Below are 25,527 nucleotides of genomic sequence, written 5' to 3' on the forward strand. Positions count from 1 at the left end.
TGTCTCAAGCACAGCAGGACGTTACATCTAAAGTACTGTAAGTGTATGAACAGCAAATGACATTGGTGATTTGTAACCGATTTTCTATTAGATTAAATAATAAGCACACTGATATTTCATCATATTGCAATAAGACCTTCAGAGAAACAAATGGGTTTACAGTAATATCAAATGAATGAATCCTACTACCAATATGTATCTCTCCTGATGACAGCGAGCAGCATGCTGCAGGATTTCCTTTTAAAAATCAGGGACTGAGAGGATTGTGAGGCATCCAGCCAAATTCAAATAAATCTGGATCCTAACTGGATTTAGATCATTGCCGTGTGTAAAGTGCTTGTCCATTTGTACTGAGACAAGGTTGTCAAGTGTCCTTGCTGGTTTGCGCCTCTGTCATGTCATACGGCTACGGACGGTTTAAGGTGGAAATGACGGCAGCTTTGTTCCCACATAAGGTTGTCAGTCTTTGACCATAGTGCTGTTCCTTTTATAGCCTTCAACATGGAAATAGTAAAAGCTAAGTGGTGATGAAAGAGGACAGTGTGTGTGTGTGTGTGTGTGTGTGTGTATGTGTGTGTGTGTGTGTGTGTGTGTGTGTGTGTGAGAGAGAGAAAGAGAGACAGAGTGACAGTTCAGTGGGAGAGCTGCAGGGAGGGAAAAGGGAGTCAGTCAGTGAAAATTAGCTCCCTGTGTTACGAGGGAGTTGACACTGACTCATGAGTGAATAAATTGCTTTCAGTGTTTTATAACTGCTGAGTTCTCTGACTTCTCTTATAATACGAGTGCAGTGAAATGGTCCATTCTTGATTGCTGTGCCATTTTGGAATGGGAGCACACAAAAAAGGGGTGTGAATTAAAGGGTCATTTTGTTTTCTCTCTCTTTTTAATTTCCACCTTCTCCTCATCCCCCCAAATGTTTACCCTCCCCTCTGCTTTTCTTGCTTATCTCCCTTTTGTTTTTTTTTCTTCACCTCTTATGTTTTTTTTTACCTCTTCATTTTATTTTATTTTCTCCCTTTCCTTATCAGGTGAGTGCTGATTTCATAAAAAGCGGCGAGTTTACCATGGAGAGGATGGGAGTGACATACAAAGCCAAGGCCCACCTCAAAACTCCATTTGATCCTGAGAATAAACGTGTGAAGGGCATCTACGACTGAGAAGGACCACAAATGTAAAAACTGAAGCAAAGGCACACTGGTAGGAGGATAAGGCTGAGAGAGGTGCAACTGTGTTTTCTTTCTTTCTTTCTTTTGTACATTCAGTTGCATCTGGTTCAGTCTTTACCTCTCTGCCAATTACTAGGTATTTCAAATGCTTGAATTTTGGTGCAGATTATATAGTTGATTTAATAGAGAACTTGAGTGGATGTCATGTTTAATATGCTCATATCAAAATTAAGCTTTTTATGGAGAGACTAAAATCTGTATCATGATTTGAAAAGCGGTTCTGAAAATGTTTTGCTGTTGAGGGTGCTTCAAGGTCTCAACTCCACATTTTTATTCCTGCTCTGGAGTCTGGAGAGTAACCACGTTCTCTTGTGAATGCTCAAACATGAGTAGTTTAACTATGAAGACAAATTCAAGAGATAAATCTGTTTTATTATTCCCAGTAGATAAGTCTTAATTAAGAGTAAACCGCTAACATAGTGGTGAACCTGACTCACTAGCATGGTTATAGCTGTGATGGTAATCTTATTAATGAAGATCAGTCAGCTATTTTGTGCCAACAAGGCTAAAAGTTGCTCAAAGACAAATTTTCAATTAGTTTCTATTGGCTTTCTGTGCTTCAGGCCAAGAGAGAGGTAGACCTTTTTAATAAAAACATACTGGTTATTAGACTCAGGTTGTTAATACTAATTTTGTCCTCAAGAAGCAGTATAGTTTATAAAACTGTAGTGATGTAATATTTCTTTTCTTATTTATCCTATGAGGCCATAGCGTGCTCTGTTGGGGAACACAAGTATTCTACACAGCCGCCCTTCGGGCAGTTGAAGTCAGATTACAGTGACTGATGTTTGTGCTGATAATAACGACTTAGAGTTTTACTTTCTTGTGTCATATCTAAATCTGAGGCAGACAGCCTGAGTGTTTATCAGAGTTGGAGAGAAAGCAAGAAAGAAACACCCCGAGGCACAGTGTACCAGCCGGGGACAAAAACGCTGCGGAAGAAGAGTGACAGAATAAGACAAGAGTTATCAGAAAGCAGCTGTTAACAGATACAACCCCTCTGTTTCCTGATCCGTCCCCATGTTGCTGCGCTCTGCACTTTTAATCTGCTGTTGCCACCGTTTGCAAACTCAATGCTTCGTTGTGTTTTTTTTTCTTTTCTTTTCTGACCGATACATTGTTCCATAATCAGACTATCTGCTTACAGTTTCTACACTTAAGAGCTCCCATTTCGTCTTGTGCCGTTAAATCAAACTCAACACATTTTGTGCATCTGCTTCACAGTAAAGCAGTTCAGCAGGCATTATCGCATCTCGAGTAAATGTGAAGAATCTGCAGGAAGTGCGTTGAAAACAATGTGAGCTTCATGAACTTGCTGTGGAGTAGCAGATTAATATACTGGGAGTGTACTGTAGGACTTATGAAATAATACTGTGTAAAATCATCAATATGAATCATGCTAAATGTCTGTTTTTGAAGTTTTTTGGTGCCTTTACATGTATACTGTGTGTGTATGTGTGTATATATAAATACTGCTATTAAGTTAGCTAGGTAGCTCCTGCTTTGTGTCGACAGAAAAAATGGTGACTATCAAAGAATCAAAGAGAAATCTCTGGTTTAATACCTAATAATAACTGATTTATTCTGTACGTTATGTGTACCTAAAGTCATTATGATGTTTTGGTAATTCGTCCTGTTTACAAGGCAAATACAAAATGTAGTTTCATAGTTTATGTTTAATGACACTCAACGCATAATTTGATTATGGATTATTATTTCTATTTTCTACTTGTGTTTACATCAACTTGCATTAGAGCTGTTCAACCCAAACCAAAAAGCCAAAGCTCATCACACACTGCCGGCAGCAGCCAAAAAAAAGTGGGTCGAGGTAAAGGGAGGCATTTGTGTGTGTATAACCACTACTTGCCCCTCAGATGTGCGTCGCTGCACGTTCAGCACAGAATGTTTACTAATGCGGAATGATTCATTGATTCTGCCCAGAAGGCCATTAATCATTCAAACTGTTGTTCTCAGGAGTAGCTTAGGTTAATAACGAGATTTATATGGGAAATGTGAAACAGACTGATAAACACTATCACTACAGGTCTTCTACCACCATGAGCCCAAAGGTATTTCATAATATAGTTTATATAACTTCTCCTCTTTCCAGAGTGTGATGACGTGAAAAAATAAAAGCCTTGATGACAAAGCAGGTGAAGTGTAAAAAATATATATATATAAAATTCAAATATGGTTCCTGTACAATTGTGCATCCTGGTTATTGTTGTCTAACATTTTCTAAAACAGAAATGATCAGTCAGTGAGAGAACGTAATGACCAGTCAAATTATAAATGTAACATTACGCTAGACTCATTTATTCTGTCCAAAGTGATTCATGTATTAATAAATGCCTTTTTAACTGCCAACATTTTGTGACATTTATTATTTAACACACAAAAAATGATGCAAGAACATACAGCAGCATGGAGCCAAAGAGTGTAGACTAGAGCTGTCAGATACACAATACAATTTATGAATTAAAATTAGCTTTTCATATATCTATCTATAAATGCCACCTAAATCATTCATTATAGAACCATTAATTACAAACTACAATGACTCAACAAATAACAGTGTATCACATCTTAATAATAGTTGCTCATTAACAACAATGTTGGGGATCAAAACAACACAAATATGAAGGAGAAGCAAAATCATATTGATTTACCTTTGAAGTAACGCAACAGATACTAATGGCCGATATCAAAGCTTCAGAACACTTTTGTCCATTTCACCAATTTGCTTGTCATTGTTATTTTTCTGTGTTGTGCATTATTAAGTATGGCATTAGAAATACAGTAATGGCGCGCTCCACTGCTCTGAAAATTGACATGATAATGACTTTTTATTAACTTGCCTCTGCTGAAAATAACAGCAGCAGTGCATCTTTTTATCTAAGCAGCAGACATGAGAAACCCCAGTAAAAGATGTCATTTGTCCCCAAACATAAAGATGAAACTAGAAAATTCTGACAAACAACAGAAGCTTCTTTATCCAGGCTCAGTTTGGCCACCACCATGCTTCAGACTGGGGGTGTAAGGGGCCGGCTGGTTGGTGGCGCTCCTCCCTCACAGGGGTAGCGAGGCTTTTCAAGGACGGTGGCCACCACTGGCAGAGGCTGGTTTTCCCACTCTCCCTGGAAAAACAAAATATATACAGTGTTTTTGGCATGTGAGGCGTTGTTGGGTCCTAAAAATTTCAAAGAATGACAAAAAAACAGGAGCTGTCCTTGATATTTAGACAGCACATTTTATAGAGGTAATTACACAGTTGTCACCGAACAATGGATCAAACATTGTGAATCTTCAGAAAATGCACTCAAGGACACTTTTTCTGTGGTCTTTATTTACGAGAACCAGCTTGAAGACTGAAAACGCTGCTTTCTTTCTTTTATAAGATCCTGTTCCTCAACATTTGTAGTTTTTTGTGTTTTTATTGTTTCATTTCAGTTTTGCCAGTAAATCACACATTTAGTCAGTCACAACAACAATAGAATGCAGGCTTGCTGACATTGTGCAGTGGTATTTAGGTTGCACAGCATATTTATTGGACTTCTTATGTAATTTTTGTGATTGGTGGTGGTGCAGATTATGTGCTTATATCCAGTGAAAATGAAAACAGGTCTCTGCTGGAGTCAGAGGAAGAGATGAAATTGTTCCACTGTAGATAACTTTTTGTGTATGTTTGTGAGAGAGAGAGAGAGCACGCATAGCTACATTTATTAAATGTCAACTTACACTCCTGTTGTTTTATTTCTTATTGCATATTCATTGCACTTCTCCAGCTCACCCTACACTTACCTGAGCAAGAGGCTATGGAAGTAAAATGCCATCACTTCTCTGCAGTGGGAGTAGGAGCCTTCCTGTGGTGACTCTGGCTTTCAGTTGTTGTTGACTTTGTCTTTTATGAACTTCACAGTTTTTCTTGCTTCTTACTTTTGTTGCTTATAAAACTCAGACTTTTATGTGCACGAGTGTCCAGCGTCTACAGTTTCTGCATTACCCATCATCATCATTTTCTTATCAAGTTTTCAAGTGCCAAACAGTTGGTGCTGCCCTTTATAGGAAGTATTGACAGAACAAAGACTAAAACTGTAAGAGCCTGACTACAAGCTGGGCTGCTGCATTACTCTGAGTTTATTTCACGCATGATTGATTCCCCCTAAAATATCTTGAAAACAGTTGTCTTTTAAATGCCCTCCAGTGGTGGCACCATTAATGGTACGCATTTCAGTTTATTTAAAGGCCACCCACTGATGCTGAGCTTAAAGGCCTCGAAAACCTATTTTCTGAAGTGATGGGTTCCCACATTAAGACACATGTTGTCTGACAAAACAAGACATATTTTAGACTCTTTTAGTCTAGTGTTTTTTCTCAGTGGTTTGGTTATTCAGAAAAATACATCACATTTTTTTGTTTGTTTGTTAATGTTGGCAGTTTACTGTGAATCATGGTGTTTACACTCTTAACAAGTAATAGCTTTCAGTGTTTTTTTTCTCCTTTAGTTTCGCTAACGCTACATATTATTAATTAGCATTAACAGTGGTTTACCCACTTCTTTTCCTCTACTGAAGCTAACAGCTAGCTCACATGGTTAGATTCTCATCCATTTCTGATTAATGAATCACTGTTGCATTGATCTTAAGGGCGTAACTAAATGGTGCATTATGATCTTGTCCTGTTGTCAAAGCAACAGTGTCTGAAGTGCTTTTCCCAAGGCTGTCAAGTAAACAGGTGCTAAAGCTAATGTTGTAGCTATGTAGCAATAGCAAAACTTAAAAACAGCTCCTTTGACTGTGCATGTGTGCTTAAGTAATGAATTTATAAGTTATATAGAGATAATAAAGATTGAACATCATGTTGTCAGCAGCTTTAATGAAATGAACAAATTAAACTGAATCCTCACAACACACAAAATCAATTCTATTGGCTGGATCCTCTAAAGTACATATGTTTCCTATCTTCTAACATTAGTTCTGTAACATGTCTCCTGTAATTATGCTCTTGATGTATTTATCAAAACACTGGGATGTGTGTAATAGCTGTATTGTCCTTTGTGTGTATGTAGTTGCCCAACTAATGCTACACATCAAGGAGGAGGCTTTTTACTGGCAATCTCGATCAAGGCACAGACATAGTTTTGAGCTCTATTTAATTTATTTGCTCTGATCCTAACATCCTGTGTGTGAGTGTGTTTATATAACAAGTTAAAAAAGATGTCTGTTCAGCTTCTCTGACTCCTGTCCAACTGATGTCCGCGTTTGAACTGGTTTAATTGGTGGCTTGGCAGCCCGTGGTTTTGTGTGTGAGTGTTTGAGGACTCACAGGAAAGAGTCGTGCTGTCGACTGGTTGCAGTGCATGGAGATGGGGGCCGTGTTATAAAGGGAGTCCAACACTTCTCCAGTAAACGTGTCCCACTGTAGCTGAGAATACCGCTCCGTCACACTAACCTCACCGCACACACACTGATCATTTCCCTGGAACCTGGAGGGAGGATGAGATGGAGTGAGGAGAGGCAGGTTGAAGGAAAGTCGATATAAGAGAAGAAGCAGAGAGAGATTGAGAAAGGAGAAACAGATTGGAAAAAAAGACCAAATCAAGAAATGGCGTTAGGACGATACAGTTTCACTTTAAAAAGGACATAGCATCTGGTTCTTGAGATTAAAAGAAGCAATCACCACTTTGGTCCTTGAGAGTGTAGAAGAGAGGGGGAAGGGATGAATGTGGAAAAGAAAAATCGCTTAGTCACACAAGAGATGGAGAGGAAGATGCTAAATGAAGAGAGAAAATGAAGGACAAGAGGAACAAGTAAAATGTTTTAGGACAAGAGAGAGAAAGAGAAAGAGGGAGAGAGAGAGTTATTTGTGTGTGTGCTACCTGTTAATGAAATTGAAGTATTTCTGCAGGTATCCTGGGTCAACATGGCTTTTGCAGAGCTCCAGCTGTGTCCGAGGGTAGTAATGAATGTAGTTGACACACATTTCCTCCATGATGCCAAAACCTCCCTGAGGAAACAAGGAGATTTGGTGTGAGGTGGGAAAGGATGGGTGAGAGACGGGGGTCAGAGGGATTATGGGAATGCAGAAAATATGGTGAGTTTAAAGGTGGAGGGTGAAAAAGAGAGGAAAAATAATTCTTTTAAAAAGAGCAGTACTCCAGGTTATTCTGTTGTAGACAGTGTTCAAGGTGAACTTAAAAATAGTCCTGTATATTGATAGTGTGCTACTCACCACCGTAGGCTTGGTCCTATCTTCTGTGTTAAAAGTACACTTTGTTATAAGGGCATCACCCTGCAGGAGCACAAACACATCAGCAGTTGTAACCGTAATGTAAGATTAACAAAGAAGCTGAAGATAGTTTAAGAAAATTCATTATCTAACATCTTCTGTTATTAACAGAAAGTTGCTCAGCTGCTGTGGTTTTGTCCTGACTCTTCTCGGGGGAATATCCTACCACAGCACTGATTTCACCGCCTGTCCCTATTTTCACACCATTTAAGCACCTTATTCAGCAGCAAAGTACCCAATTCAATACTCTGGATGTAAAGGGGAGGGGAAAAAATACATCTGGGGCCCTACTGTTCAGGTGTAGCTGGCTGAGCTTGCAGAATAGTAAAACTTCCATTCTTGTATGAAGGTAAAATCTGCTCAGTGGAAAATGAAACCATCAAATAGTCACTGCCTTTGATAGTTTCTAACGCAGGCACATTCGTCGACTTTATACTTACAGGTAAAACATTCACCATTTTATGTAGAACTCGGATCGTCTGGAAGAAAGAATACAACAAACAAACAGTGCATTGAAATGAAAATATATCTGATGTTCATTTTTAGGATTCCTGGGCTCTCCTTCACACAGGCTACATTTAGACATGAAAAGACTTCACCTGAAGCTGTAATCTGTGATGTGATGACAACCTGCTGACAGCAATTTGTTCTTCCCAACTCTCATAAGTCTGAATTCACTCCCAGATAGAGCGTGTTTCTCCACAGCATTTGTACTTCCATCTTAATTGTGTGCATAATTGAACACTTTGTGTAAAACACATTTATTTCACACGCAGCAAGATAAAACACCAGTTGCTCTTGATGCTTTCCTTGGGGCCAGCCTTCATTAGCTCAGTGTGTGAAAAGGCCTATTAGCTTTGCTGGGAACGGTCTGATAAAGTCTTCATAGGCCCTAATGAGGCTGCAGGGTTTCCAACAACAGCACTCAGGTACACTCACAGTAGTCTGACATCAACAGCAGCTGGAGATCTTATCAGGCAGTCTAGCAGATGTCCTTCTCCTCTGTGTGTGTGTGTGTGTGTGTGTGTGTCTGTGTGTGTCCGTGTGTGCTTTTGCATGTACCTGCCTCAGGATATTGCACATAAATAAAACACAACAGATGTCAGCAGCTGTCTCTCAATGACAGTAATGTTGTTGTTTGTCAGATTAGATGGTGATGGACAGGAGGGTCTTTGCTTTGTTGCCTTGTGGCCTCAATTCAGTTCTCATTTCTTTGTATCTGCCTTAGTATAAATGTCTGTAAAACACAGGCAGGTCAGCAAACTGAGGTGAAGTTGTAGCCTGGCTATTTGAGTGTTTAGTCACTTGTGAAAGGTCATATATAGGACTAAAGTTGTTCTTTTCCTTTGAATTCCCCTCTGCATTTATAACCAAAGAGCCCAAACTACACTGACTGAATAAGCATCGGTCTGACCACATGTGTATTGTAAATCCATTACTTGCTCCTATTTGAGAAACATTTGTTAAAAACAGAAGCGCTGAGCTGCTGTCGGAAATTATTTTGCCTTTTTAAAGGAAATGAAAGATTTAGCTGTTTTTAAAGATGTGTGTCTTTGACAGGCAACAATGGGCCCACATTATTATTTCAGCTTGTTAAATGTGTTGATAATTAGAGGAAAATGCTGCAGTTCTTTTCAGGGCATTGTGAAGTACCGCTTCATTTTGCCTACAACTACAGTGCTAGTCTCTTTGCCCAGTCATGAATAATACAAAACACATTTGTCAGTAACAAGTACTCCTCTGACCATCAAACATTGCCATGTAATATTCAACTCATGTATATAATACACTGTAGGTCAGCCTATGCAAAATGAAAGACTGTAATAAGACGTAATTAAAAGTGAAAGGCTTTTATTTTGAAATGTGTGGTAGAAGCAGCAACATGTTCCCACAGCCAGCTCAGGGTGATGCAAGGTAAAACTCACTCTTATCCCATGTAATACAGTTGCCTACAAGTAAACAGTTCCTGTGGGTAACATGAGCCCTCACCTGGTAGTGTGTACTGAAGTGCTGGTCCTCCTGTACCACCTCCAGCTCTTTGCCTCCCCTCACCAAAACTGTCCTCACCCCACGCCCGGCCAGGTGGGTGTGCAGCTGGGACGCAAATATATAGATTCCTCCTGGAGGCAAAGCCTGGATCAACAAAACAGACAGAGAAAACAACTTTTCTTTTTAGGTCATAGTCCAACCAAGACTTTTGTGCTAAAGAGATGAAGAACTTGAAATGTGCGGCGCATTGTGGACATGTCTGCCTATTCTTAACAATTGAACCACATAAGATTTGCGTATACATACAGTCTGGGTACACTTGGAGGTGCAGTGCCCGCTGAGGTAGAAGATTTGTTGTTTGGGTGGGACAGCCATGATTGGAGTGTAAACAAGGCCCAACTCCATTATCCCTGCATCGTACCGCCTCAGGCTGGGGGTGTAATGTAACCGTATCCCTGACGAGTCACGATGGCCTGCATTGCACATTTTAAAATACATGACAGACAGTCTGTTACTAAAAGATCATTAAACACATGTGAGAGCCAGAATTGTTTTTTCATTAAACCAGGCCACAGAGTTTATTTTGGGTGCTGTTTGTCGCCTGCTGCAACAAATTTAAGATTTTTGATGGAATAATTACAGTAGAAGGAGAGGAGAGAGGATTATAAGCACGCAGAAAGAAATTCCCAGGTGTTATGAGTTTGTAGTATGTGCTCTCCATCTGGTCCTGGTCAGCACACATTATGCCACTTTTTGAATCATCTGGCATTTATCTTGCATAGACCAGCACAGACAGCATTACAGTTTTTAAGCCTACTAGGGGGAAAACATCACTGTAGACTGGAAATATTCCTAAAATATTCAGAGGAGAAGTTTAGGTTCAAAAGTTCAATCCAAGAAGATGACCTCATAGCCTAAGGGTTTAATTCATTATTTCCCAGTTAATGAGTCCAAGTGGTGACCTTTGCGGCATGTCATCCTCATCTGTCTGTTGTTCCCTCTCTAATGGAGACATTAAATTCTTGAAAAATACTTACAAAAACTCAAATCAATCATTGAGCACACCAGTGTTACTGTCATTTATGCTTGACTTTTAAGAGTTAGGATGTTAAGTTGTTTCAAAGCCTTATAGTATAGTATAGTATAGTATAGTACTATCTCTGTTCAACCACAGGAAACTTTGAAGGAAGACATAAGAGGATATATAAAATCTTAACAGAAAACAACTCCAAAAACCAGAGAGATGTGCAAAGAATTAGAAGATGGAAATTTAGGCAATGTGCGTATTGTAAGGTCAGCTCGGGATAAGAAAAGCAAAGTCTGTAGTGACTTTTGCAGGCTAGATCAAAAGGTATATCTGGAAAATTTTAAATGAATCGCTCTGTTGAAGATAAGCCTTGGGCTCCTAGAGCAAGATACAGACAATCTGCTGCTTCTGTGTGTGTGTGTGTGTGTGTGTGTGTGTGTGTGTGTGTGTGTGTGTGTGTGTGTATAAAAGAGAGTGATCTGAACCTAGTGCGTGGTGTGTGTGTGGTTACATATGTACTCTATGTACCAGATATAAGGAGAGGGTTGTGGTAATGGACCTCCAGACGAAGGAACCTTGATGATCCTGGTCCACCCATAGGTAGGCCTGCAGCAGGAGGATAGTAAAAGGCCTGCAAGCAAACACAGACACACACACAATTCATTATTCCTCTCATTTATGCAGCGCTGCTTTGAAGTTGTAGCAAAGACTCTTCACATATCGCACTGATGATTTTTGGATGTTGAGTAAAAGCCTTTTTTAGATTTAATATCCTCACAATATGCACAGCTTGTGCTTTGCTGTTATTTTCTGATGGTGCTGTATTAGATAAGTCATACGTTTCAGAGTGGGGAGGCCACTTATGGACTTTGACAGTGTTTTAGTGAAAGGGCCCAAAGTATAATCACAACTTTGAAGGCACTTTAAAGGGCGACTGTCCAAAGGCAAAACACATTAAAGTGTCTCAAATGTTTAGGATGGAGATTTTTTTTTTACATCCCTGCTCATTTTCTCATTCTGTTCAAGGCAGACGTTGTTAGAGCACGACAAAAAAAGGTCACCCTGAGCCAACATGCACCAGTTAAGAGAGTGGAAGAGACACTCTGTCCTCTTTTAAGTCTTGACAGGTGTTTCTAAAACTTTCAGAAGAGAAAGTAGGATGTCTTAAAATACCAATGGCAGACTTCTGTGATCAACTTCAAGCCTCTTTAAGATGTGATCTTTAATCAAAGTGGTGCATCTAAGAAATAATTATTACATCGTGTCTTATCATGTCTCACCTTCCTGCCCAATCTGCAGAGATAATAAGTAGCGTAGCTCTAAAAATATCAAGATGCCAACTCAAGAGCTCCAAACCACCCACAGAATTTAAAACTGCAACAGATACAGAATGATCACGACACAGAAAACTGATCATAGTTTTTCAGTCCTTGCATCGACCGTGTTCCTTGCCGGGAACTTTCACAGTCTTTTTTTTTTTTTTGAGGCCTTTTGGGGGATCTGTGAACAGGCTTTAAAACATGTCTATCGATTATTCCTAGACGGAGGAAGGTTGTATCCTCATATGGACGCCCCCTCTGGGATGCCGCTTGTGAACACGTGAGGTATATTTTCTTTCTCCTCCTATCACAGCAAGAAAATAATTCTCACCTCTTTCCCCCTGGGCATCAAACTCCATGCTCTCATCAAGAAATCTTGATTCAAACCTGATTCATCATCTGCGTCTTTATCTGTTTCGGAGAGTGCCAACCTTAAGCCACTTCTGCTGATACAGTTTGTAATGGAAGGAAGAAACCGTTTTATTCAATCATGCTCCAATGTGTAACAGTGAAATCCAAAGACACACACATGTGCTTCTTCTCCTCTGGTGCTGCCCCATGTGACAGTGTCGTACATTACTGTTTCATTTTCCTCTTACAGACTTCCTCTACTTTTATTCTCCCTTGCGCTCTCTTGTTTTGTGTTTTTGCACAGTCACGTTTCCCTTCTGACGCGGTGCCGGGGAGAATGAAACAACACTATTAAGAGGTGATGAAAGAGGCCTGAATATTTCCCACCTAATCTTGTCTTCACAGCTCACAGCTCACAGAAGGCATCCTGCTTGTTTTTGTTTGGCTGGCAGATAATCCAATCAGAGTGGGGCCATGCTGGCTGTGATACAGTGGGGAGCAGAGCATAGAAATATGGTGACAGGCTCACGATTCCCTGTCCTCTTTGCTTTATGTGAGCAGCGGACTGCCTGCTTGCTTGGTCAGCCAGCTGGATGGTAGCCATAGCATGTAAGTTGGGTGATTTAATACCTGATAGATGACTGACCGAATGACTAGTTGGCTGACTTGTTCACAAGGAGGAAACAGGTGCAACTCTGAGGCAGCTTGCAACCGCAACATACTCGTTGGAAACTTTACTTCCCTGAAAGACTAGGACTCCATAGTTTTAGTTTTGTTGTCAAACAGCTGTAGTCATTATGATAGGTGCCAAGGAGGATGTCAGGTGACTTTTTAAAGCTGTGTACGTCTTTGTAAACCGTAGTGATGAACTTATTTTAACCAAAAACATTAGTCAAAGTAGTGAAAAATACATTTCTATGCTGTAAACCCAATGACCCTGATTTCTGAAGCGATCCCGGGGTAGCCTACATGCTATCGTGCACTCGAAATGTCTCACATTTTTTACAAAGTTTCAGTTGGTTAAGTTTCTAGCTGTCAGAAAGCAGCAGAAAGAACACAGCTGTGATGAAACCTTTTGTGCATTGTTACCTCACCAGTGTGCATGCCTGTGTGAATTCATTCATGTTCATGTGTGTACCTTGGTGTCCATGTGAGCAAGTTTGGGAATATTTGCCGCCCACACACAGACTGTCTCCGAGCTCTTAATAGACTTGTGCTGCGTGTGGGATCATCTTTGTGAGGTTTTCTGCTCGCAGTTCAAGCTTGGATATTACTCTCGTAGGAGTTTTTGTTTATCTCTTATAATAGATTCAAGCACTGGACCAAAATGAGGCCTTATTCCAACTCTCGCTTTCAATTAGACACCTTCTTTGTTTGTTAAAAAACTTGACTATGTGTTTGTATTTGTGTGGGTGCCCCTTTAATGTCATGATTTAACTTGTTTGAGTCTTAAATTTTGTGACCTATCATACCTCGGCACCCATAGCCCATGCAGCTAGCACATGACGGCAGAAGTTGAGCTTGCCCGGCTTCATCTTCTCATCACAGGGGCCGCTGTAGTCTGGAACATTGTGGACATCCGGGGAACATTCAAACACCTCTATGTGATGCACGATGGCCTCGTTACCTGGAGTTATCACTGATTCATACTGACAGACACACACACACAGTGAGAGAGAGATAAACAAGTGAAAAAAGAGAAAGAGATGTTGTTTTAGATTTTTTTCCCCCCAAAAAACTAGCAATTTTACTAACTTGGAATTGGATACATAAGTCAGTAAAAATTAAAGCTGTCAAATTATTATGTACAAGATACTGTGAAACATCATTATGGCATCTGCATTTCATCATGTTAATGTTGAGTGGGAAAAAATAAGGATGTGAGGTAATGTGTCTGTTGTGTGTGTATTCCATTTCTCTTGATTTATGTTTCTCCTTTCTAACCATGACATTACAGCCCATGTTGTGTTTGGCCCAGCTGGCAAACAAGAAGCAGTAATAGCTGCCTGTGGGGGATGTCTGTCTAAAACACCCACTCCACTCGGTGTAAGTAAACTCGATGTTAAGTGTTTCTATTTTTAGAGGCGTTCACACCATGACAATGTGGTTCTTGGGCATATTTTCAGGCAGCTTCTGGATGTAGCACCAGTAGGTGGTCTCTTGATTCGGTATGATGACATTTGGCGCCACAACATCCAGCGTCTCCACATCTGGAGGCAGGGTGGGTGATGGCATGTCAGGGCGTAGCATCAGCACCCTCTGTATCCCTGTATGGATCCGGGACAGGTTCAGCTGCTCCAAAGAGGCAAGCGGTTGATCCAAGTAGCCATAGATGATGTGCACGGTTCCCTCCTGATCAATCACAGCAACAAGGAATGAAAAGATATTTGGCCATTATATACGTATATAATGGCTGCAAAACAGAGCATCAAGAGCATGACTGTGTATTTCACATCAATAGTCTCTATTATTGGGCTGAAATCACTACTAAGGCAAACACAGGGAACTTTTCATTATGTTGTCATAGCGATGTTCACTGGCTTTGTGTCTGCAACTTAGCAGTCAAATGTGGTACCATGGAAACCATAATCAGGATAATGAATGCTTCAGTGGGAACTTTCTAAGCATTTCATGTCCACACCTAAAACCAACACATCACATTAAGCAATAAAAACACACACCTTCCCACTTGCACATGTGCTCTCTCACTTACACACTTAGAGTGCTAATACACTATGTCCCTCTTTGGGCTATATAGACAGGCAAGCATCTTTCCCACCGTATCCCAATCTTCTCCTCGCCACCTGTTAACTGTCAAGTTCAGTCAGTTCAGGCTGAGAGACGGGTTTTTTTCTCTCAGTGTTTTTTAATTTTAAGTTAGAGGCCATATGCAAGAAATGAAATGTGCATATCCTTTAGAGATCTTGGCAATACAGAGACAAATTAATAAGCAGAAAGAGAAACAAAGTCAGTTAAAATCAACAATTAGGTAGCCTACTAACGCTATGAACTTCATCTTTAGGACTCCAGGATTCCAGCATCAACAGAACAGAGAATTTTTTCATCGTCAGACTAACTTGCTGACATTATTTGACTTTCTTTTTCGCTGACTGTAGCCTAATCAATCCCACTTTAGGCTGATGTTCAGCCCACCAGAAATACAAAAAGCGAGAAATGTGGAAATAATAAATAAATAAATAAATGGAGAATAACAGATAAATAACAATAGAAATAGCATTCTTCGTAATCTAAATGAATTTTTATTGGATTTAGAATCACAAGAACAGAATGAATTAGTATTCACTGTGCTTACTGTTTCTAATTAATATTTCCACACAAACTCAATCAAGATACTAAAACAATGGACAGAAATGCTAATTGAAAGGAAGGTAAATGGGATTTTACTAGAGAGATAAATGTTTTTTAACCCAGAAAAGTGAAAAAAATATCAACAATTTTCAGAAAAATTAATTGGAGTTAAATTTATTAAAAAGGTGTTTGTGGCTAAATAAAAACGAGGCATTTTGCACATCTCAATCAGCACAGGATTCAATTTTGATATGCTAATATGCAATTTGGGTATTCATACCTACGTCATTTTTTGTGCGTGGTACTCTCCCGCCAAAAAAATTGTTGCCGGAAGTGAATGGGAGTGTTTGTGGCTTTGCCAGAGCTTCGCCCTTTTAGTTACATTACTTTCAGTAACTAGCAAGACAGAGGCTAGCTGGTTAGCGTACTAACTTAAGCCGAGGAAAAGACCTATTAGAGACAAGAGTTTTCACCTCTGGACACTTCTCACGACGTGAGTGAAGGAATGAACTGAAGTTTGATGCTGAACCAGCGACGTTTCACCTACACTGGTAAGTAAACAGCTGCTAATGCTAATGTTAGCTAAGTGTAAGCCTAGTTAGCAAAACTTAGAAACAGCAGGAGACAGAAGCCAAACCACTGATACAGTCAGTACTTACATAGTCTCCTCCCTTATGCACACACAGACACACACACACACAGACACAGTGAAACAAGTCTCCACACACCTCAATGAGGTAGTCTCGAGGATCACAGGTGCTGAATGGTCTTTTGAAGAGCAGGTAGAACCCATCAGGTTTCTGTTTGGCTTCAATCAGCTCATAGTCCTGCTGGCTGTCCAACGAGACGTGACCCTCACTGTCACTCCAGGCATCCTAAAGGAAAAGTCACACATTATGCTCACAAGTAGCCTAATGAACACCAAGTAGATATGTTAGAGGAGCATGTTGTTCTGTTTCACATACAGTCATGATTTCAGGTGGGACGGTATTAGAGTGTGGATGGACATGATGTTTGTGGAAATGAAGGGGGAAAAGCTCATTATTTCAAAACTATAGGTGCAGTACGGAGGGCGTCAGTGGGTGTAGCAGAGCTGGTTGTAAACCTCAGTGCCCCTTGCAAACCAAACTGAGAGTGAGGTGCATATTTTATCTTTTTGTGTAAGAATTATTCTGTAGGGAAAAAAGTGATCAGTAGATTTTAGTAGAAGCTTTTAAGGTTATTGAGACACAAAAGACAGCTTTGTGGTTAAATGTTACTGGACAAAAAATGTCACCGATAACGGCAAAAACAATGTTACTATTTGTTTTTTTTTTATAATGAACACAGATTTATAAGTTGTAGTATTGGTTTGTTTGACTGTGGTTTGCGATCCAGTTAATAGAAAAAAATTAGTGTGGTGGTGGGTGTTGTGAAACCATCGCAACCCAGTATAGATGATGCTCTGCCAGGAGGCTTTGCAAGAGCTCAGTCTATCCGTTTCTGTTATGTTTCTCACATTCATATCTGTCCAGAATAGCACCTGAGATCTCTCTCTTTATTTTTGTCTCCCTCTCTGCCCCGCTTATATAACTGTTCTGCACAAACTACAAAGATTTTGAAGTCAACAATTTTACAAAACACATATAGTGTATTTATATAATGTTAAAAACAGTGGGCAGTGTACACTATATATTATATGTGTTATGCATGCGTGGAGAATACACTGACTGTGTCACTATGACCTCAGTGGAGTTGTATCGTGACTATTTGATTTATTTAAAAAAAACACCTTCGAAGGATAGTAACACAAAGAGGGACTTTCATAGCATAACTTTACTTGCCCTTGAAGCCTCACTTTAGTTTCTGCCAAACTCTATAATCATACCATACTGTTTCCTGGGGAAATGATTGTGACCCAACAGCTCACTGTTTGATGTGATTATTGTTTTGAGATTTGAAAAACACATGTAACATCCTGTAACTACTGCACCATGTTAATATTTATTGTCCAAATCCTGAGCTTGAGTTGTGTTTCCCGACAGGCACTGCTTTGTCCATTTAGGAAATTCTTGAAGGTGCCTGCATGTCTCATCTTTTATTAAAGTATAGGTATTGCGTATCTCTAAATATCTGTAGTCTAACCAAAAAGAAATAAAGTGAGAAATCAAAATAAAAACTTACAAACATATATTTATTTCGATTTTATCATGGCAAAGTCAAGGATTCAAGGTATCTGGTTTGAAAACATTGATGTTAAAAAATGGATTTTAGGAGAGCCTGGACTACATAGCATCTGAAACATGCCTGTCTTTTTGTAAAGCTGTGTGTGTGTGTGTGTGTGTGTGTGTGTGTGTGTGTGTGTGTGTGTGTGTGTGTGTGTGTGTGTGTGTGTGTGTGTGTGTGTGTGTGTGTGTGTGTGTGTGTGTGTGTGTGTGTGTGTGTGTGTGTGTGTGTGTGTGTTTGGGTGTGTCAAGAGAGTGAGAAAGAGAGCGCACAGTGACCTTTCCTCTGCTGGTAATTTAGCCCCCCTGAGGGAGAAGAAACAGATGGAACAAGGGGAGAAGGAGGGTTGGATAGCAGGAGGGAGATCAATTTAACAAGAAAATACTTCACAGTGATGTGAGTGCTACATTATGATGCTAGCAGAGATGTGGTACACTGGGATTTGGGTAACTAAAGGGAAACAAGCCTGAAATTGAGTAGAAATGAATGGGGCTGGTCAAAGCAACCGTTCTGCAGGGTTTTGCTCATAAAAATATTTGCATCAAATTCAATTACAATTTATTAACTGAGAGTTTCTTTTGATGCTCCTCCAAAACCCACTTTAAAGAGCCATCCAGTTCCAATCTGGATGGGCTAAAAATCGGATTTTGGCTGGCAGTCTGAACGCGGCCTAAGGATTCACCCCATATGTTTAGATTCTTACTGAACTATTGGTAAGCAAGCCGTGTGTGTGTGTGTGTGTGTGTGTGTGTGTGTGTGTGTGTGTGTGTGTGTGTGACATAGAGGACAGTGGAGATTCATTACTTAATTCATTACTTACAATGGACATTTATCACCCCGTGGTGTTATTCAAATTCAGTACCAAGCGAGGAGCCTCTCCACTCCTCACTCCGCCTTGCGTCACGGCCACGCGGCGTTTATTGTTGGAGCAGCGTAAAGAAAAAGCCAGGAGGGCAGAGAGGCATCCATCCACTGAGCCAGTCAGTCAGTCAGTCAGTCAGCCAACCAACCAGCCAGCCAGTCAGTCGCTCCGAGAGACTCGTAAAGGAAGGATGCAAGGGGAAGGCAAGAGGGTGTGTGTGTGTGTGTGTGTGTGTGTGTGTGTGTGTGTGTGTGTGTGTGTGCGCCCCTGCAGCCCTTCTTGCTCCCTTGACCTCAGATTGAATCACAGTGGATATTTCTTTCCTGTGTTTTATCTCTTCTGAACAAGTCAATAAAACTTAGACTGCCCATTCTGCCTAGTTTTATTAAAAAAGAAGAAGCCTTTTATATCCCAAGGCTATTAGTTAGCTTTAAAAGGAATAGTAATGCAATTTATACCATTTATTCACATCACCATGGTGACAGATCTGCTACAGGAAGCCAAGAACACATGATGTCTCTCTCAATAACTAGTCAGCGCAAAAAATCCAAGTCTGCCTCTACAGTATCTCCATAATATGTGGTACCTGCAGATATGAGATAAGTGGAAATTATTATCTCTTAGGTGTTAGGTTTCTTAGGTCTGATGGAAAAAAAACTAAGTAAATACAGTATAAGAAATTTCAGCAGAGCAAATACACATAACATAAGTGATTAATCTGCATTGTGGAGAAATAGAAAAAATAAGCGAGTGATATCTTATGCCTTGTTAGATTAATGAAGAGCAAGTTGAACAGAAAAAAAGCCTGTCTCCATTATTTAACTCGTAACCTGTCATTCACCTTGTCCCTCAACTTAAACCAACACACACACAGAAGCTAACATGTAGAAATACATTCCTAAAGGTTCCAATGTACCAACAGCTGCTGTATTATATGTTTAGAAATGCAGCCAATACAGATTTTATCACCAAGTTTGTTTTCCAAACACAAAGAATCAGAACAAGAACAGAATGAATTAGTATTCACTGTGCTTACTGTTTCTAATTAATATTTCCACACAAACTCAATCAAGATACTAAAACAATGGACAGAAATGCTAATTGAAAGGAAGGTAAATGGGATTTTACTAGAGAGATAAATGTTTTTTAACCCAGAAAAGTGAAAAAAAATATCAACAATTTTCAGAAAAATGAATTGGAGTTAAATTTATTAAAAAGGTGTTTGTGGCTAAATGAAAACGAGGCATTTTGCACATCTCAATCAGCACAGGATTCAATTTTGATATGCTAATATCTGTTAATGATTCCCTGATGAACTTTAGCTATTAGTGCAATTTGAGTGATTTCCAATTAGCGGGGGCCGATAACATCCTTTGTGACTGTCTGATCATGAAACAAGTCGTCCGCTGGCTCCTCGTGCAAAAACACCAATCTCACGCCCCGGGGACCACAGACAGATGAGGAACATAAGAAAGAGGGAGACCTCCACTTGATTAAGGCTTTCATCTAATCCCTGTGCAAATTATGAAATTGACAGGTGCATATTGAAGAATTATTTTTTAAAAAGTGGGTTTTTTTTCTAACTGGCTTGACATCTCTATCTTTTTATAGTCATGTCAGTCTGAACTTAAATAAACACAACATAAAGTGTTTAAAGTACAGCCAATTAAAGGACAAATGATAGAAAACAACACATCCCATCCTTACTTACCCCAAAGTAGCTCTTAGTCCCAGAGTCCCATAGCACCACCAGGTCAGCATTGGTCAGCTCCCCCCGGTCAGACATCCCCAGGACAACGCCGTACCTGAGCTCAGCCACCTTCAGTGCCATGTAAATCTCCTGGTTGGCGTAGCTGATGTTCCAGGCCAGCTGGAGCTCGCCGCGTGGGTCAAGGGGCACACGGAAGGGCATGGGGAGATGCGGGAGAGGGTTAGAGGGGTTTGATTTAAGGCTGGACACATCTACGGCATTGGTGGGTGCCTGGTACGAAGCCACCAAGATGACCATCAGAGCAGCCAGCGCAGTGAAGTACATGACGGTGACATCCTGGAGGCGAAGGTTCCTATTGAAGATCCTCATCACCACCAATGACAGAGCTCAGTCAGCTTCACAGTAGATGGTGGACAAATTCTCTCTTTTTTCTAAGCTTCACTTGTTTTGAGTTGGTTTGGAGTTAAGTCCAAAAAGTTGTGAGGAAAGTTTTTCTCACAGCGCTGTTGCTCAGTTTGAGCTGCAACTCTCCAAACTCAGAGGTGTCGTTTGCCTTGTCAGCTACTCTCCTTTTTGGCCACAGTAGACTCAATATCTCCCTTGCAGCGATCAGGTGAGGTTGTTTATTCTTGCTTCCCGTGTTTTCTATCCTCTCAGGCCCTCATTTTCTGAAAAGTTTGACTTTCGTCTGAGTAGCACTAACTTTACAGTCTTTAGGCTTCTATGTTTCCAAATCCTTGTGGGTATTGTCTCTTTCCTCTGAGCAACTGCTCTGTCTCTCTGTCTTATCCCCCCCCAACTGGCTTTTAAGAGACTCCTCCCTTCTGAGTTGTCTGTTTTTATCCAGCCTAATGGTATTACATTTGTTGAGGAAAATTGGATTGTATTCTTTAAGCCCTGGGGTCAACCATGATTCTGCACATCTGCCAGCCCCTAATTGATCCAAATTCAACCATGGACATTATCACAATCAGTTTCGTCTAACTAAACTTTATTGTTTGCTCCATCTCTGTCTTTTTTTGCTCTGGTGAACATGCATCATACATTTTTCTTGTACATTTCCTGACAACAAGTGTTCCAAGCACTATACTTCTCATCTTGCTTTTTGGGTATTTGATTCAAAGTGAATTTCGGGGGGAGGAAGCTCTTGCGGAGGTGTAAACAAGGCATTAATGCATTAGGCCCTTTCCTTAAGCCACCGCCTAAGGCTACAGGAGACCTAATCAAACTGTCAATTATGGGTTTCAAAAGCAAGAGGGACACATTCATGGTGGTTTAAAAGGTTAGCACAGCCCTGGTGGAAGTGTGTGTGTGTGTTTGTGTCAGTCTGTGTGTGTTTGCAATCGGTATCAAACAGGTGAGAAGACAAAATGGATTTGGGACAGATATCAAAAGAGAATTGAAATACTGCTCCCTGGCCTTTCCCCACTGTCTACATACTCATTTGACAGTTAATCAAAGTTTGGAAGGGAATGCGGAGGGATTGTCAATGGGGACATGGTTCTGTGCCAGCCAAGTCAATAGCAGCTCTGTTTTTTTTTTTGTTCAAAAGTATTAAAGAGAGCAGTCAGTTTTTTTTTTTTTTAGAAATGCAGGGAAAATATGTCAGTTAAAAATTAAGCTGGAGCCAGGCCTCTTTCTTGTTTCAGGAAGTCACTTCCTTGCAGCGACTTACAGCAAATAGCCGTGCATGTATCACCCTTTTTTTCTGTTTATGTATAGAGATTTAAGGTACAGTATGGTAGCATGGTAGCTGAATTTTGCCACCTTGGGGCAGAGCCAGACTTCCTATTTCAACCCATTTCTGCTCTTTATACAAACCTAAGATAACCATCTCCTGGCTATATAGCCTCATATTTACTGGGCAGATTTGAATGTGGTATCAATCTTCATGTAACTTTCAGCACATATTCCAAAATATCTCGTTTAAAGGTCCTGCATATCCACAAAGATGTTACTTCACTCTGACTTTTCTGTACTGTATATACCTCCAACATGACTGTCTTCCAACTGTATGAACAACTAACCCTGCAAATGTTTCCAGCCTCACCTGTGCAACGAAGGTAACAGGAAAGAGTGAACCATCAATCAACCAGTTTGTCCACAGTGCTGAGGAGAGGTCCGACCAGGCAATGTAAATGAAAACACCTCTCCTACCTGCCCTCCACCAGCTGGTAATGTAAACAGTTTTTGCCATGTATAGAAATAGTCTCATAGCATTTCCAATGTATTGACACTTGCTCAATTCATTGCTATTGAAGCCAGAATGGCAGACATAAGCGGCGTTCACACCGAACGCGATAGACGCGAATATAATCGCGCCAGACGCTTCATTCGCACCGCTTGGTCATTTTGGATCATTCGCGTCCATCGCGTCATTCGCGCTAGACGCTCCGCCCGTTCATTTGAAAACCGGTGATCTCAACCTGCTCCCTTTCCACGTCAATCGTGGCTGATATCACCACCTTTGCTGCACTGTACTACTGCTGTACAAGTCTCAGAAACACCAGAAAACCACCCGCCGTCGTGTCTGGGTTCACTGTGTGTGTGTGTGTGTGTGTGTGTGTTTTTTTTTTTTTTGTTCACTCTGTGTAGAAGACGGCAGCGGTGCCCACACACAGCTCAAATACAATCAGCTTCTCCTTCATGTTGTTCTGAGTGTAAACAACCGTACAGAGAAGTGACGTCGTCGGCTTGAACTCGTCGCTGATTGGATGTCACGGCGCGATGCCGCCTGAAAAGTTCAATATTTTCAACTTTATTCGCGCCGCTCTAGACGCTTCAAACGCGCCGCTTCATTCGCGCCGCGTCTCATCGCTCCAGACGCTCCATTCGCGCCGCCTCCGCCTGAATCGCGTGTCATCGCGCCATTTACATTGATTTTCAATGTAGAGTTGCCGCTCCATTCGCGTCTATCGCGTTCGGTGTGAACGCCGCTATAGTCAAGCATGTGTTTCTTGATTTGCCACTTGAGTTACTGGCAGATACACAGATTAGAGTGCAGTTTTGTTCAGCTTTGATGGAGCCGATGTGCTTGGTCAGCCAACAGAAATACACAAATGGACAACATAATGTGATTTTTCAAGTTTGTTTAATCACAATTTTTTTAGCAGTCACACAACCACACTACCAAGTAATTTTGCACTTACTTACTATCTATAGTTGTTTACACTTTGACCAATATTTACCTAGAATTACCTGCATCAGAAACATAACACAATATCCTTTTCTGGTGATTAGCAGGGATGTTTTGGTGAGAGGTTAAGAGACTGAACTTTGGGTCGTATTTCAATAGGATGGATGTAAAGACAGAGTCACCTTGACAACAATTTTTTTTCTTTCTGCTTTTTTAATATTTTGGGGGGCTTTTCAGGATGTCATGCAGTAAAAAGCCACAAGTCGGAGTAAAACCAGAGCCACTGCCGCTTGGACCAAGCCCAAGAGGAAAGCACTCTATGGGGTGAGCCACTAAACACTGACCACAATTTTTAACATCCGATTTAGTTTTTAATTGCAAAAAGACAATTTTCTTATCTGCATTATAGACAACATTAATACAAGTGATACAATTCTCCAGTGTATCTGACAATAAAAAAATAATTTTCATATGCTACAGTGGCACCTCTCAAAACTAATGTCATAGAGTGCTTTACATAAACCAGATAAAATTAAATACATGGTTAAAGTCAACAAAGCAGAATAAAGACATCATAATATAAAGATCTAAGATGGATAAGCACTACGGGGAGCCAACACTCTGCAGGTTTAATTACCACTGATCGTCCCTGCAGGTGCCTTCACTGATGAGTTCTTCTCCTCTACCTGAATGGGTGCTAATCAGCTGTTGGGAGTCTTGGAGCAGAATGAAAACCCACAGACTGCAGACTTGCCACCACCCCTCCCACCTCTCCTCGGTAAAGAAAGTAACAAGACATGAAGCATAAACACATCTGAAAAAATGATAGGTCAGTCCGCACAGATGAGTTGTATGAAGATAAAGGAAGTTTGTGATTTGAGTCGACTTCACACCAATCTGCAGAAGTGTGCAGCGCAGTTCTTATCCACTCTGTGAAATGTGGTTGCCGGCCCAATAAAGTACATTTTCTGACCACATCCATCACGCAATTTATAGGAAGTGCCACCTCATTTGTACATTAGCTCTGCACGTCTCTTCTCATATACTGTAGGAATGATTCAGTGAGGTTCAAGGAAAGCTCGTGATTAAATGAGCTGCAGGGTGAAAGCAGAAATTCTGTGTGTGTTGGATTAAATTTTGCACATGACGTCAAACTGTTGAATCCTGTTTCCAGAAAAGGCTCCTAAAGAGAAAAGGTTGGGATGTGAGCAGAAAACAGAGAGTGAGCAGAGCAGAAAGCCATGGACTGGTATGGTGTTGGTTAATGTAATAAAGAGTCCCTGAGGCAAACAGAGATCTGCCTGTCCTTCCACTGTCTCTGGCAACCACGTGAGTCCCTATAATCTCGTCTCTGTGTCTATGGTGTCTCTGCATATGTACAATAATTGAAAATTGAAAATCTTTATTGACCACTGTTGTGGAAATTCATCTCTGGCCTCATAAAAAAAGACATATAACACTCAGTCAAAACTACACAGCACATACAACATACAAGAACTTTAAACGCCGCAGATTAACAGACAGGCATGTAGCATAGAAATGTGCAAAAGACAGCTTTGAAAAAGTAAACTACTAAATAAATAGCTCCCAAATATCAATGGTTCAATGAGGGGGGGTGGGAGGGGTTAAAATACATAGTGTAAAAATCACCTGATCCTGATTGATTTAGCAGAATAATGGATGATGGTACAAAGGAAATATTTTTAGTTGCTGTAGGGATCCTGAATCTCCGTCCTAATAGGAGTCTTTCGAATGTGTGATGTAGTGGATATGAGGGATCCTGAACTCTTAGTTTGGGTTGTATAAAGTTCCACTAGCTGCCTCTGGGGGTTCAGTATAATTTTACTGGCTGTATATATAATTTTTGTGAGTTTAATAATTGTTTCTTTTTATCTTTACACCATCACATAGGCCTACACCGCCTCTTTTACAAGTCTGTCTCCCCTTCTGTCACGCTGTCTGTTACTGCTGATCACCCGCTCTCTTCCTGCCTTCTCATTTCTCTTACATGCACACTTATCTTTCCGCCGCTGCTCCTGATGTGTCAGCAAACACAAACGAGACGAGACGCTGTAAAGTCAGCGGTGATCCGGAGGGAAAAAGA

General features: G+C 40.5%; 2 protein-coding genes and 1 long non-coding RNA gene across 4 annotated transcripts in view; 2 read left to right on the forward strand and 1 right to left on the reverse strand.

Moving 5' to 3' along the window:
- The window catches only part of sardh (sarcosine dehydrogenase), a 40,624-nt gene extending 37,696 nt beyond the window's left edge, over positions 1 to 2,928 (forward strand). For both annotated transcript variants that reach the window (XM_085793754.1, XM_085793755.1), the window contains exon 22: positions 1,029 to 2,928. In XM_085793754.1, coding sequence (XP_085649880.1) covers positions 1,029 to 1,157 — 129 coding nt within the window. In that variant the 3' untranslated portion in view covers positions 1,158 to 2,928. The remainder of the gene's footprint in view (positions 1 to 1,028) is intronic.
- Positions 2,929 to 3,522: 594 nt separating this feature from the next.
- Positions 3,523 to 21,069, reverse strand: dbh (dopamine beta-hydroxylase (dopamine beta-monooxygenase)). Its single transcript, XM_085793756.1, has 12 exons — positions 20,288 to 21,069; positions 16,238 to 16,384; positions 14,295 to 14,552; positions 13,673 to 13,849; positions 11,059 to 11,161; positions 9,810 to 9,976; positions 9,504 to 9,647; positions 7,955 to 7,993; positions 7,458 to 7,517; positions 7,105 to 7,232; positions 6,552 to 6,711; positions 3,523 to 4,363 (listed from the first exon to the last, which is right to left on the reverse strand). Exons 1-12 carry the CDS (start codon positions 20,654 to 20,656, stop codon positions 4,250 to 4,252), a joined length of 1,866 nt encoding a protein of 621 aa, XP_085649882.1. The 5' UTR covers positions 20,657 to 21,069; the 3' UTR covers positions 3,523 to 4,249.
- LOC146977470 (uncharacterized) lies at positions 16,568 to 24,718 on the forward strand. Its single transcript, XR_015037286.1, has 4 exons — positions 16,568 to 16,648; positions 23,661 to 23,747; positions 24,079 to 24,201; positions 24,598 to 24,718. It is a non-coding gene; the product is annotated as an uncharacterized LOC146977470 (long non-coding RNA).
- The last annotated feature ends 809 nt before the right edge of the window (positions 24,719 to 25,527 follow it).

Source organism: Trachurus japonicus, chromosome 12, assembly GCF_045865225.1.
Source record: "Trachurus japonicus isolate A0001 chromosome 12, Traja_1.0".
Lineage (NCBI taxonomy): Eukaryota > Metazoa > Chordata > Actinopteri > Carangiformes > Carangidae > Trachurus > Trachurus japonicus.